General features: G+C 42.5%; 1 protein-coding gene across 1 annotated transcript in view; it reads left to right on the top strand.

Moving 5' to 3' along the window:
• The window catches only part of LOC116672476 (traf2 and NCK-interacting protein kinase), a gene marked incomplete at its 3' end in the record, with an annotated part of 20,306 nt that overhangs the window by 5,145 nt on the left and 2,661 nt on the right, over positions 1-12,500 (top strand). The window contains 2 exon segments of the mRNA XM_032504365.1: positions 11,011-11,065; positions 11,387-11,512. Of these exon segments, the coding sequence (XP_032360256.1) occupies positions 11,051-11,065; positions 11,387-11,512 (141 nt within the window).

Genomic DNA, 12,500 nt, shown 5'->3' with positions numbered 1-12,500 from the left:
GCCAATTGGCTAGTTTTCAACTGTAGTCCTACCTAGGATGCATGTCTCTTATGGTGGGAAGAAACCGGAGTACCCGGAGGAAACCCACGCAAACACGGGGAGAACATACAAACTCCACACAGAAAGGCCCGGAACGACCTGGATTCGAACCATGAACCTTCTTGCTGTGAGGCAGAAGTGCAAACCACGTAGCCACCGTGCTGCCCTGCTGCCCTGACATGTGCGACGTGAGCGACATGTTTGACATGTGCGACGTGTGCGGGAAGAAGGGGAATGACACGCAGCAAAGGGCCGCGGGTCGGAGTCGAACCCGCAGCCGCTGCGTGGAGGACTGAACCTCTACATATGGGCACCTGCTCTACCAGCTGAGCTAACCGGGCACAGTCTGTTCAGTTTTAATGGAGAAATGATGGATATCTTAGGGAGCACATGCTGTGATTTTAGCTTGTGGTGTGTGCTCAGAGAGCAGGAAGTCACTTCATCCTCCTCCGCCAACTTTCAATGTGTGTGTGTGTGTGTGTGTGTGTGTGGTTGTGTGTGTGTTTGTGTGTTGTGTGTGTGTGTGTGTGTGTGTGTGTGTGTGGTGGTGTGTGTGGTGTGTGTGTGTGTGTGTTGTGTTGTCCTCCTCCAACATTTAATTTCTGACCAAAACTAAAGTTAGTTACTGACTTTCTCCTTGTCGCACAGCGGAAGAAGAAGCCCACGCAGACTGTAACAACACAGCAGAGAGACTGTGTGTGTGTGTGTGTGTGTGTGTGTGTGTGTGTGTGTGTGTGTGTGTGTGTGCGCGCTTTCTCTCACTTTGAAAGCAGTTAACACACTCGCACACTAAGCGCCTCGGCTCATTGGTTGTGTGTGCCGGCTGTTCAGTATCGATCTGCTGCTGCAACAAGGTGACGCCCCCTGTGGAGAAATGATTGACGGACCAAAACTGCGGTCGATCGCAAAGCATTGTGGGTAAATTAAGACCTAAAATAATAACACAAACTGAATGAAACATCACCTCCGAAAGACAACACTCCTCTATTCTGCTGCAGGAGCTGGTGAATCGATATTTAAAACATATGTGGTTTTTATCTCCTCAGAGAGCAGAACAGCTGTTTTGTCGTGATCTGTCATTGATGACAGTGGCGTTAAGTCACCTTGTTGTCATGGCGATACGGCGACAAGGAAGCGATTTACGGCGGCGGCGGGATTGTCACCGATTTGTGCGACGCCCTGTTGTGTTTCCATTTGACATTTCAGAGGAAAGTACTGGGTAAACACCCAGCGTACGCTGATCCAGGCCTGCAGGATTAATCGTTATAAAATCACGATCTCGATTTTAATATTTAAATAACTTTTTTTATTTATTTTTTTTAACCCTCGTGTTGTCCTCGGGTCAAATTGGGGAAAAAAACTTTTTCAAAACTTTTTCTTACGTTTTTGTCCCTTTTTGCAACACTTTTGACTTTTTTTTAACACTACGTAACTCTTACTTATTAACTTTAGTTTTACAGTTATTTTTGGAATTTATGGTCAATAAACCTCATTTATAGGAAATTATGCCTAATGTTTGAGTTATAAAAGCAGAGATTAGGAATTATTGAGACTAAAATTAAAGGAATGGATGTTGATGGATAATCAGACTGGAATATGTCAACTTTTACTCAACACTATTTCAACAACACTTCCATTTGTTTTACAATGCTATAAAATAGAATAAGACCCAAAATTAATGAAAGTAGAGATTTGTACTTGGCAAAGAGCGTTGGAATCAATCATGTTATTTTGGGGAGTTAACCCTTGTGTTGTCCTCGGGTCAAAATAAACCGGTTTCGAAAGTTTTTTTTATATCAGAAATATGAGTTTTTATGAGAAAAAAACACCAAAAACATGCCAAAAAGCATCCAAAACATTGAAAAAGTGACAAAAATGTTGGAAAAAGCCATTAATAATGTTGAAAAAAGTGACCAAAAGTTTTTTTTTTTAAAATCAATAATAATAATAAATCTGTTTTATATCAGAAATATGAGTTTCTTACAAACTACCCAGAATAACATGGATGCACCTTATGCATGCATCACTCTCCAAACAACTGAGGATAACTTCAGTTTAATTTTGGGTGTTTTTATTCAATTTTATAGAATTTGAAACAGATACCTGTCTCTGATCTCAGCGTTCAGTAAAAAATAATTCATAATTCCTCGTTTTTTTTAAGGTATGTCATATAAAAATGTATTTTTAACCCTCATGTTTTCAGTTCTTTCTTTTTTTGTCAGAAAAAAAGGGGCCGTTGAAATAAACTGAAAATGTCAACGTTAAAAATATCAAAGAACTTTGAAAAAGTGACAAAAAATGTTGGAAAAAGTGACCAAAATTAGGTTGTTTTTTTCATAGTTGACGACAAATTAAAAGATCAAGTGACATTTTCCCCGACTGTTTTTCATCTCGTGACCTGCAGCGGGACGCTTTTCCTTCGTCCTCCCCTGCCACCGCGTGCGTCCCAGCTGCTCCCAGATCAGTCTCCTCTCCCCGCTGCCCCCCCCCCCCGGGTTTAATCCTCTCTCACAGCGACAGATAGCGAGGAGCAGAGCGAGAGATTTCTGAACGATGGCGGATGACTGCCGGTTCCCGGGGAGCGTTAAAGCGTGCGACACATTTCTATATTTCTCCTGCAGTTCCAGCTGCTGCTGTCCTCCAGAGATCCTTCCAGCAGGGTAGACTCCCCTCTTCTCGCTCCGGGGGAATCGAACCTGCGATCTTTTTTTAATCCCACTCGCTTTAATATGTGACCTGGGGTGTGTGGAAACACTAAGACTCACATGCAAGCTTTGACCAATGAGGAGGCAGCGGTACCTGGATGAGAGTTTTCTCCTGTGTTGAGTAAATCGGTGAGTTAAAGTGGAGTTTATTCAGTGAGTTGTGTTGATTTAAAACACAGAAACACATCACAGACCTTTTTTTTTTATTAGAGATCCGATATGGGATCTGATTCTGGCTTTTCAAGGCCGATAAAGATTATTAGCATTTAATGAATATCCGGTATTTGGGACTGATATGTATATACAGTGCAAATGAAAACCTCTAAGTCAGAATGAAGATTTTGGAAAGTTACAAACTCCAACACAAGACTTTGTTTGAATGCTTTAAGCAATTATTTAATAAATGAGAAACTTTGAACATGATAGCCAGTACCAGAGAGTCAGATAGTGTTGTGGGGAGGGGAGGGGGGGGGGGGGGACATTAAGTCAGACCCAGTGGTAAACCCGAGCAGAGGGACAGACACTAGAGGGTGACGGGAGCCCACGAAAATACTGAAATGCTCCCGTCATATCCCGATCACGTGACTGTCATGCAAAATCCCGAGAGAAAGACTCCCAAATCCCGGCCTGCTCCCGTTTCGTTCCCTATGTTGTCTGAAGCATTGGACTCTTTCGCCCCCCCTCCCCCCCAGCGGTAAAATCACTGAGGTTGCCTCGGACATTTTAGGCTACACTATACATGCATCAGGCCTAGGAGATTTCTTCTCGCACTCAAAACACACATTTATTGAATTTGGGGGTAGGAAGAATCGCTGCCTTCTGCAGACTAAGTGGCCTCGGCTAATAGGTAGACCACGTAGTAGGTCTAACCTATGACCATGTTAAACCACGTAGTAGGTCTAACCTATGACCCAGGTAGACCACGTAGTAGGTCTAACCTATGACCCAGGTAGACCACGTAGTAGGTCTAACCTATGACCCAGGTAGACCACGTAGTAGGTCTAACCTATGACCCAGGTAGACTACGTAGTACAAGTTCCATGTTTTCTACCTGAGATCAACGCCTTTCCTTATTTCCTGAGATAAACATGTGTTCCTGACTCAGAACATTATTCTGGATATGACACTTATGTTGTTTCCATGGTGGATTTTTAACATGAATTATAACCTTATGATAAAAAACAAACCCCACTTCCATGTTTAATAGTGTTCTAGTAGAGACTGATGCATTCCCTGAACATAGATGTTATCTCAGCTGTTGGAAAATGAGATAAAGACAATATTTGTTAATAGATTATGAAGTAAAAAAAATTTCAGAATTGTTTTTAAAACCCCAAATAAGTCCCGGGTCAGTTTGACCCGAGGGACGCGAGAGGGTCCCGAAAGGTGAAGACAACACCAGGGTTAAAACGGAGGCCTCTGCAGTCTCTAAAAAGACAGTAATATCGGCCTAAAAGAGCTTTTGAAAAAAAACTTGCGCCTCTATTACATTCATTCATGCTCGAAATCAGCAGTTCCTTACAACCACTGAGTCTTTGTACACATCCAGTCAGATGTTGTCTCTGCAGTGCATGTTGTCTCCCGTCCGCCTGTCCCTGTCTCTTCTTCATGTGTCGAGGCTTGTGTTCAGGTGAAGAATGTGAGACCTGCCTGAACACGGGACCTGAGGTGTGGTTTTACGCCTCAGGGTGCCTCCAAAGAATCCTCTGGCCTTTCCTACATCTCCTGCCCTCCTCACCCGCCACCTCCCTCTGTTCTCTATCTTTACCCCCCACCCCTCCCCCTCCACAACCCTCGTTCTCCCCCTTTTCGGTCCTTATTTATCTGAGAAAGACGTGCTTGTAACTTTCTCCAGTCTTCACTAGCGCAACCTGGGTTGACACTGCCGGTGGGTAGCTCCTCTTCATCAGTGTTAGCATTGCTAGCTAGAGCAACCTGGGCTGACACTGTCGGTGGGTAGCTCCTCTTCATCAGTGTTAGCATTGCTAGCTAGAGCAACCTGGGCTGACACTGTCGGTGGGTAGCTCCTCTTCATCAGTGTTAGCATTGCTAGCTAGAGCAACCTGGGCTGACACTGCCGGTGGGTAGCTCCTCTTCATCAGTGTTAGCATTGCTAGCTAGAGCAACCTGGGCTGACACTGCCGGTGGGTAGCTCCTCTTCATCAGTGTTAGCATTGCTAGCTAGAGGAACCTGGGCTAGCACTACTCTTCATCATGTTAGCATCACTAGAGCAACCTGGGCTGATGCTGCCGGTGGGTAGCTACTCTTCATCAGTGTTAGCATTGCTAGAGCAACCTGGGCTGACACTACTCTTCATCACGTTAGCATTGCTAGCGCAAGCACCGGCTTCTTGCTGCTCTTTAGTAACGTTAATGTTCGTGTCGTCAGTAGCCGTTGTTAAAAAGGTTTTTACCTTTTGGAAGTTTTCCTAAAAACGTTCTGCTTTCTTCCCGCTTCTTCTTCTTCCTTTTTTCAGAACCACTTCGGTAACTTCGCTTCATTTTCCACCGTCTGTAGCCTCCGACTTACAGCCTGCTGAGCTGTTTGGGTTACAGTAGGAAATGGAATAGTCCAATGTGTGGTGGGGGGGGGGGGGTTTCTCATCATGAATTAAACAATCGGATAGCATTAGCGTATCAAGTGTTCAGGAATATAATGAATTGGTGAAAAGTAAGACAACAAGTCGTAACCATAAGTTCATGAGGCGTTTAGGGCCTCGGCGGGCTGGGGCCCAAGGCAATTGCCGACCTTTGCCAATGGTACGTCCGCCTCTGCATACATGCGTGTGTGTGTGGTGTGTGGTGTGGGGTGTGTGTGGTGTGTGTGATTAGGTTTTAATACAACTTCTCGTGTCATCTTGATCACAGTGATCTGTCGAAGACAGATACACTTACGAAGTTTCGGTGTATTAACAGTGTATGACTGCATGTTTACGCATTTCTAAGAGAACTTGTCCCTAGAAAGTGATTCCCAGTTGTATTGTGTTATTCATATGTCAGAGTGCATTATGGGTAATTATCTGTGCTCCGTGCATTTCCCCAGTAGGTTCCTGGGTAAGGAGCGTCAAAAACCTCAAAAAAGCTTCAAAAGTGGAACAAAAAGCGTTGAAAATGTTGTGTAAAAAAGCGGCAAAAGTAGATAAGAAGCGTTGAAACAAGCGTCAAATGACTTCATCTGAGAGAAAGTGAAATTACATTTTACATAAAAGAAATGTCTGAGTTTTTACTTCAGTTGTTTTTTTTAATTACAGTTAATGAGCTGCCAGAACTTAATTTCCTCGGTGTTATGGACTTCACGTCCAATTGAAAATCAGCACTTTTGTGATGCTTTTTATCGATGTTTTTAACTTTTTCTTACGTTTTTGTCCCTTTTTTGCAACACTTTGACGCTTTTTCCAATGTTGTCACTGTTTTGACGTTACTACCCTACGTAACACCAACTTGTTAACTTTAGTTTACAGTATTTTGGAATTTATGGGCAATAAACCTATTTATAGAAATTATACCTAATGTTGAGTTAGAAAAGCAGAAGCAGAAATTAGGATATTGATTGGACTAAAATTAAAGGAATGGATGTTGAGATAATCACAGACTGGAATATGTCAACTTTTACTCAACACTATTTCAACAACACTTCACTTTGTTTACAATGCTATAAAATAGAATAAGACCCAAAATTAATGAAAGTAGAGATTTGTACTTGGCAACGAGCGGTCGGATCAATCATGTATTTTGGGAATTAAAAGAACATTGATATAGGACAACATGGGGACAATATGAGGAAACATGAGGACAACATGAAGACAACATGAGACAACATGAAAGACAAATGAGTACAACTGAAGAACAATGACATGAGGACAACATGAGGCAACATGAGGACAACAAGGGACAACATGAAGACAACATGAAGACAAATGAGGACAACATGAAAAGCAACATGAGACAACATGAGGACAACATGAGGAACACATGAAAGACAACATGAAGACAACATGAAGACAACATGAAGACAACATGAAGGCAACATGAGGGCAACATGAGGACAAAAAGGGGACAACAGAGGACAACATGGGACAACATGAGGACAACATGAAGACAACATGAGGACAACATGAAGACAAAATGAAGACAACATGAAGACAACATGAGGGCAACATAAGGGAAACGGGACAACAGAGGACAACATGAGGGCAACATGGGGACAACATGAGGACAACATGAGGTCAAACATGAGGGTTAAAGTTGTAACATTAGAATAAAAAGATACAAAATAGGTTGTAAAAAAGGCCCAAAAAGTGTCAAACACGAGGTAAACAGTCTCTCAAAGGAAACAAAATGGCCACTGGGGACTGAGAGAGTCTGTGATGTAAAAGAGGAAAACAAGAGAGAGAGACAGGAAGAAAACATAACGAGACTTCCGTACTCTGAGGTGGTTTCAGCCTGTCAGATACACTCAGCGTCTGATGCAACACTGGGAAACCAGAGTGTGGGTGTGTGTGTGTGTGTATGGTGTGTGTGTGTGGTGTGTGTGTTGTGTGTGTGTGTGTGTGTGTGTGTGTGTGTGTGGGTGTGTGTGTGTGTGTGTGTGTGTGTGTGTGGTGTGTGTGTGTTGTGTGTGTGTGTGTGGGTGTGTGTGTGTGTGTGTGTGTGTGTGTGTGTGTGTGTTAGGGCCATGATATTTCACACTCTTGGTCACTTTCACATACGAGTTGCTCACATTCACACACACACACCACACACACACACCACACACACACACACACACACACACACACACACACACACACACACACCACACACAGACATCACTTGCCTTTTCCAACTCCCATTCGTATCGTTGCCTCACTAACAACCTGCAGGACTGTGCTAATTACATGAGGAGGTGTGTGTGTGTGTGTGTGTGTGTGTGTGTGTGTGTGTGTGTGTGTGTGTGTGGTGTGGTGTGTGTGTGTGTGTGTGTGTGTGTGTGTGTGTGGGTGTGTGTGGTGTGTTGTGTGTGTTTGGTGTGTGTGTGTGTGTGTGTGTGTGTGTGTGTGTGTGTGTGTGTGTGTGTGTGTGTGTGTGTGTGTGGTGTGTGTGTGTGTGTGTGTGATGGGGGGGTGGTTTTTCATGGTTGTTTTTATCGTTAAATCCCAGATAGAAAGCGTGTGTCGTCTTCACGTCAAAATTGAAAATCAACACTTTTGTTGAATTTTTATCGATGTTTTTAACTTTTTCTTACGTTTTTGTCCTGTTTTTCAACATTTTTTTTCATGTTTTTTGACGCTTTAACACACGCAACACTAACTTATTAACTTTAGTTTTACAGTATTTTTGGATTATGGTCAATAAACCTCATTATAGGAAGTTTTACCTAATGTTTGAGTTAGAAAAGCAGAGAAATTAGGAATATGAGACTAAAATTAAAGGAATGGATGTTGATGATATACACAGACTGGATATGTCAACTTTTACTCATACTATTTCAAAAACACTTCCATTTTTTTACAATGCTAAAATATAATAGACAACAAAAAATGAAAGTAGAGATTTGTACTTGGCAAAGAGCGTTGGAATCAATCATGTTATTTTGGGGAATTAAAAAGAACATTGATATAGGCAACATGAGGACAACATGAGGACAACATGGGACAACGAGGGCAACATGAGGACAACATGGGGAAACATAGACAACATGGGGACAACATGGGATAACATGAAGACAACATGAGACAACATGAACAACATGGATAACATGAAGACAACATGGGGATACATGAAGACAACATGTGGACAACATGGGGACAACATGGGGATAACATGAAGACAACATGAAGACAACATGGGGACAACATGGGGACAACATGGGGATAACATGAAGACAACATGGGGACAACATGTACACACTATTCAATATACTATATTTGCTCTTATTCCTGTTTTCATGGCTAAATAACGTGAATATTTGACTAATATTCCTGTTTACATGGCTAAATAAAGTGAATATTTGACTAATATTCCCGTTTACATGGCTAAATAACGTGAATATTTGACTAATATTCCTGTTTACATGGCTAAATAAAGTGAATATTTGACTAATATTCCTGTTTTCATGGCTAAATACGTGAATATTTGACTAATATTCCTGTTTTCATGGCTAAATAAAGTGAATATTTTAATAATATTCCTGTTTTCATAGCTAAATAACGTGAATATTTGACTAATATTCCTGTTTTCATGGCTAAATAACGTGAATATTTGACTAATATTCCTGTGAACCTGAATAATACCGGCATATTGACAATGCTATATTCAGACAAAGGCCATATTTGGAATATCCTAACAGAATATGCTGTTTACCTGACATTTCTCACATTCAGAAAACTGTCATATTATCTCATAATTTGGGCAGCATGGTGGCTAAGTGGTTAGCACTTCTATCTCATTACAGCTAACACTGGCGCATTTACAGAAATGTTGATTAATGTGCATTATCCTAATCCAATAAATAAATAAATTCTGAATAATAGGAAAGTATTAGTGTGCATGTAAACATAATCAGTTACACACTTACACACAACAGATGAATAAGCACAGCTGCTTCTTCAGAGACGTAAACACACACAGCTCCCATCATCATCATCTACGGGTGATTGAACTTGGGTTACGTCTCAGGTTATTAAATTACATCCCACGTTTCCTCCACTTGCTTCCTTTCCTCGTGTCTTTGTCCGTCCCACGAAGGAAGCATGGGACAGACGCGGGGAAATACTGCGAGAAGAGTGGACTCAAGAAAATGTCTTTTAAGAGGGATGAGACGTTCTTTCGTCTAAAGTGTCACGTGAATTTGTCAGCTCTGTGGGCAGAGTTAGCAACGGCTTTCAGTGTATCCTCACTCATAGCTCCTCCTGAGAAACATCCTCGCTCATAGCTCCTCCTGAGAAACATCCTCGCTCATAGCTCCTCTTGAGATACGTCCTTGCTCATAGCCCTGCTGAGATATGTCCTTGCTCATAGCTCCTTCTGAGAAACGTCCTTGCTCATAGCCCTCCTTCTGAGAAACGTCCTTGCTCATAGCTCCTTCTGAGAAACGTCCTTGCTCATAGCTCCTTCTGAGAAACGTCCTTGCTCATAGCCCTGCTGAGATATGTCCTTGCTCATAGCTCCTCCTAAGATACATCCTCGCTCATAGCTCCTCCTAAGATACATCCTCTCTCATAGCTCCTCCTAAGATACATCCTCTCTCATAGCTCCTCCAAGATACTCCTCGCTCATAGCTCCGCCAAGATACATCCTCTCTCATACGCCTCCTGAGATACTTCCTCGCTCATAGCTCCTTCTGAGATACGTCCCTTGCTTCATAGCTCTCCTGAGATACGTCCCTTGCTTCGCTCTCTGATATACTCCTCGATCATAGCTCCCCTGAGTACAGTCCCTCGCTCATAGTCCCTCCTGAGATAACGTCTCCGCTCATATCCTCTGAGATCGTCCTCGCTAGCCCTTGAGATACGTCCTCGCTCATAGCTCCTCTGAGATCGTCCTCGCTCATAGCCTCTGAGATACGTCTGCTCATAGCTCCTCCTGAGATACTCCTCGCTCATAGCTCCGTCTGAGAGTACGTCCTCTCTCATAGCTCCTCCTAAGATACATCCTCGCTCATAGCTCCTCCTAAGATACGTCCTTGCTCATAGCTCCTCCTGAGATACGTCCTCGCTCATAGCTCCTCCTGAGATACGTCCTCGCTCATAGCTCCTCCTAAGATACATCCTCTCTCATAGCTCCTCCTGAGATACGTCCTCGCTCATAGCTCCTTCTGAGATACGTCCTCGCTCATAGCTCCTCCTGAGATACGTCCTCGCTCATAGCTCCTCCTGAGATACGTCCTCGCTCATAGCTCCTCCTGAGATACATCCTCGCTCATAGCTCCTCCTGAGATACGTCCTCGCTCATAGCTCCTTCTGAGATACGTCCTCGCTCATAGCTCCTCCTGAGATACATCCTCGCTCATAGCTCCTTCTGAGAAACATCCTTGCTCATAGCTCCTCCTGAGATACGACCGAGAAGATATCAAATAAGAGACTTTTACCCATCCCCTCACACATGTCCCCTTCAGCTTTAACTATTGCAGCTGGCTAAAAAAAGGCACCTGGCAGTCTTTTAATATTAGCTTTATTCATATTAAAGTGCAAAATATATATTATGACTGACAAGTATGCACACTGCTTCTTAAATCTAATCATCTGAGCATCTTTCTTATTATGTTCTTTTCTTCTGTGGCGTTCAGGGTCCCATGTTAAACAGGCCAGCTTGCTGCCATCAAGGTCATGGACGTCACAGGAGTAGTAAACACACACACAAACAGACACACACACACACAACGTTTAGACACAATCACACTCACACACACTTACACACACACACTCACACACACTCGAGACACACACACACACACACACAGAGGCTTATTAGATCTGTACACGCCCACACACACCTACAGCCTGAGTTGAGGTCACTTGAGCAGCAGTTTGTCCTCACTACACGCGGCTGGAGGGCTCTCTTCTTTAATCCGATTTCCTCTCCAGGATTCTTAATAGTTTACATTTCAGTAAACACAGAATTAGTGTATTAGCATTGTGTGTGTGTGTGTGTGTGTGTTTTAGGATGAGGAGGAGGAGATTAAAGCAGAGATTAACATGTTGAAGAAGTACAGCCACCACAGGAACATCGCCACCTACTATGGAGCCTTCGTCAAGAAAAACCCTCCCGGGGTAGATGATCAGCTGTGGGTACGTACAGTTCATCAGTACGTGTGTCTGTAAAACAACAACAACAACAACAACAAACCCCCTTGTTGCTGCCCAGTGTGAGTCGAGTGCAGATGTGAGTCGTGCATGCTCAGATTTAAGCGGTTTACGACACAACTGTCATGCTGAAATTTGTGAAATAATAAACTTTATCATTACAAACAACAACAGAAGATGGGAATCATTTCAAAAATGTTGTAGCTATCTATGGTTGTTTGGATGCTAACGTTAGCTCAAAACACCATTCAACTGACAGCCTTTGTTGTGTTTGATGCTAACATGTAGCCAGCAGTGAACCAACTTAATTAAGTCTATTTTTACTGTTAAGTATGTCAATTTTTACTGTATTGACATTAGCTACAGAAGTCTCTCGTTAGCATCTTATATGCTAACAGCTTGTCGCAACGAGACTCATGCGCGACTCAAATCTGCGCTCTCCACACATTTGGGGGGGGGGGGTGACACCCCTTTACATGACAAAAAATGTTGGTCGCAAACTATTGAAGTCTCAAATTCTGTTTAAATGACTTCCATGACTTTATAAATTTACTATTATTACACTAGTGTTATTTAAAATACTTGAATTTCTTCCACGGATGGTGGCTAGGAAAAATTAAACTTTTATATTCATTCAGAGGCGTAGGGTTTATTAGGCATATGTTAGACGGAGGATCTGGGGGTCCTCCCCCAAGAAATCTGGGGTGTCAAACACTTCATTTCCTGCCTTCTGGATCATCATTCAAGAGGAATATTTGTATATAAAACGAAACCTATAAAAACAAATGCTAAATGTCACTGCATCTCAACTAAAAGGAGTTACTTTATGGAACAGCTGCAGTGAAGAGATGAAATCATCTACAACAATGAGCAATTTCAAGAGATTATTTAAAATTAATATATTAAAGGGATACGAAAAGGACTTAAACTGATGGTATTGCAGTAGACTGTGTGGTTTCTTGGCATTTATATG

Source organism: Etheostoma spectabile, chromosome 22 (assembly GCF_008692095.1).
Source record: "Etheostoma spectabile isolate EspeVRDwgs_2016 chromosome 22, UIUC_Espe_1.0, whole genome shotgun sequence".
NCBI lineage: Eukaryota > Metazoa > Chordata > Actinopteri > Perciformes > Percidae > Etheostoma > Etheostoma spectabile.
This window is presented reverse-complemented; position numbering and strand designations above follow the sequence as displayed.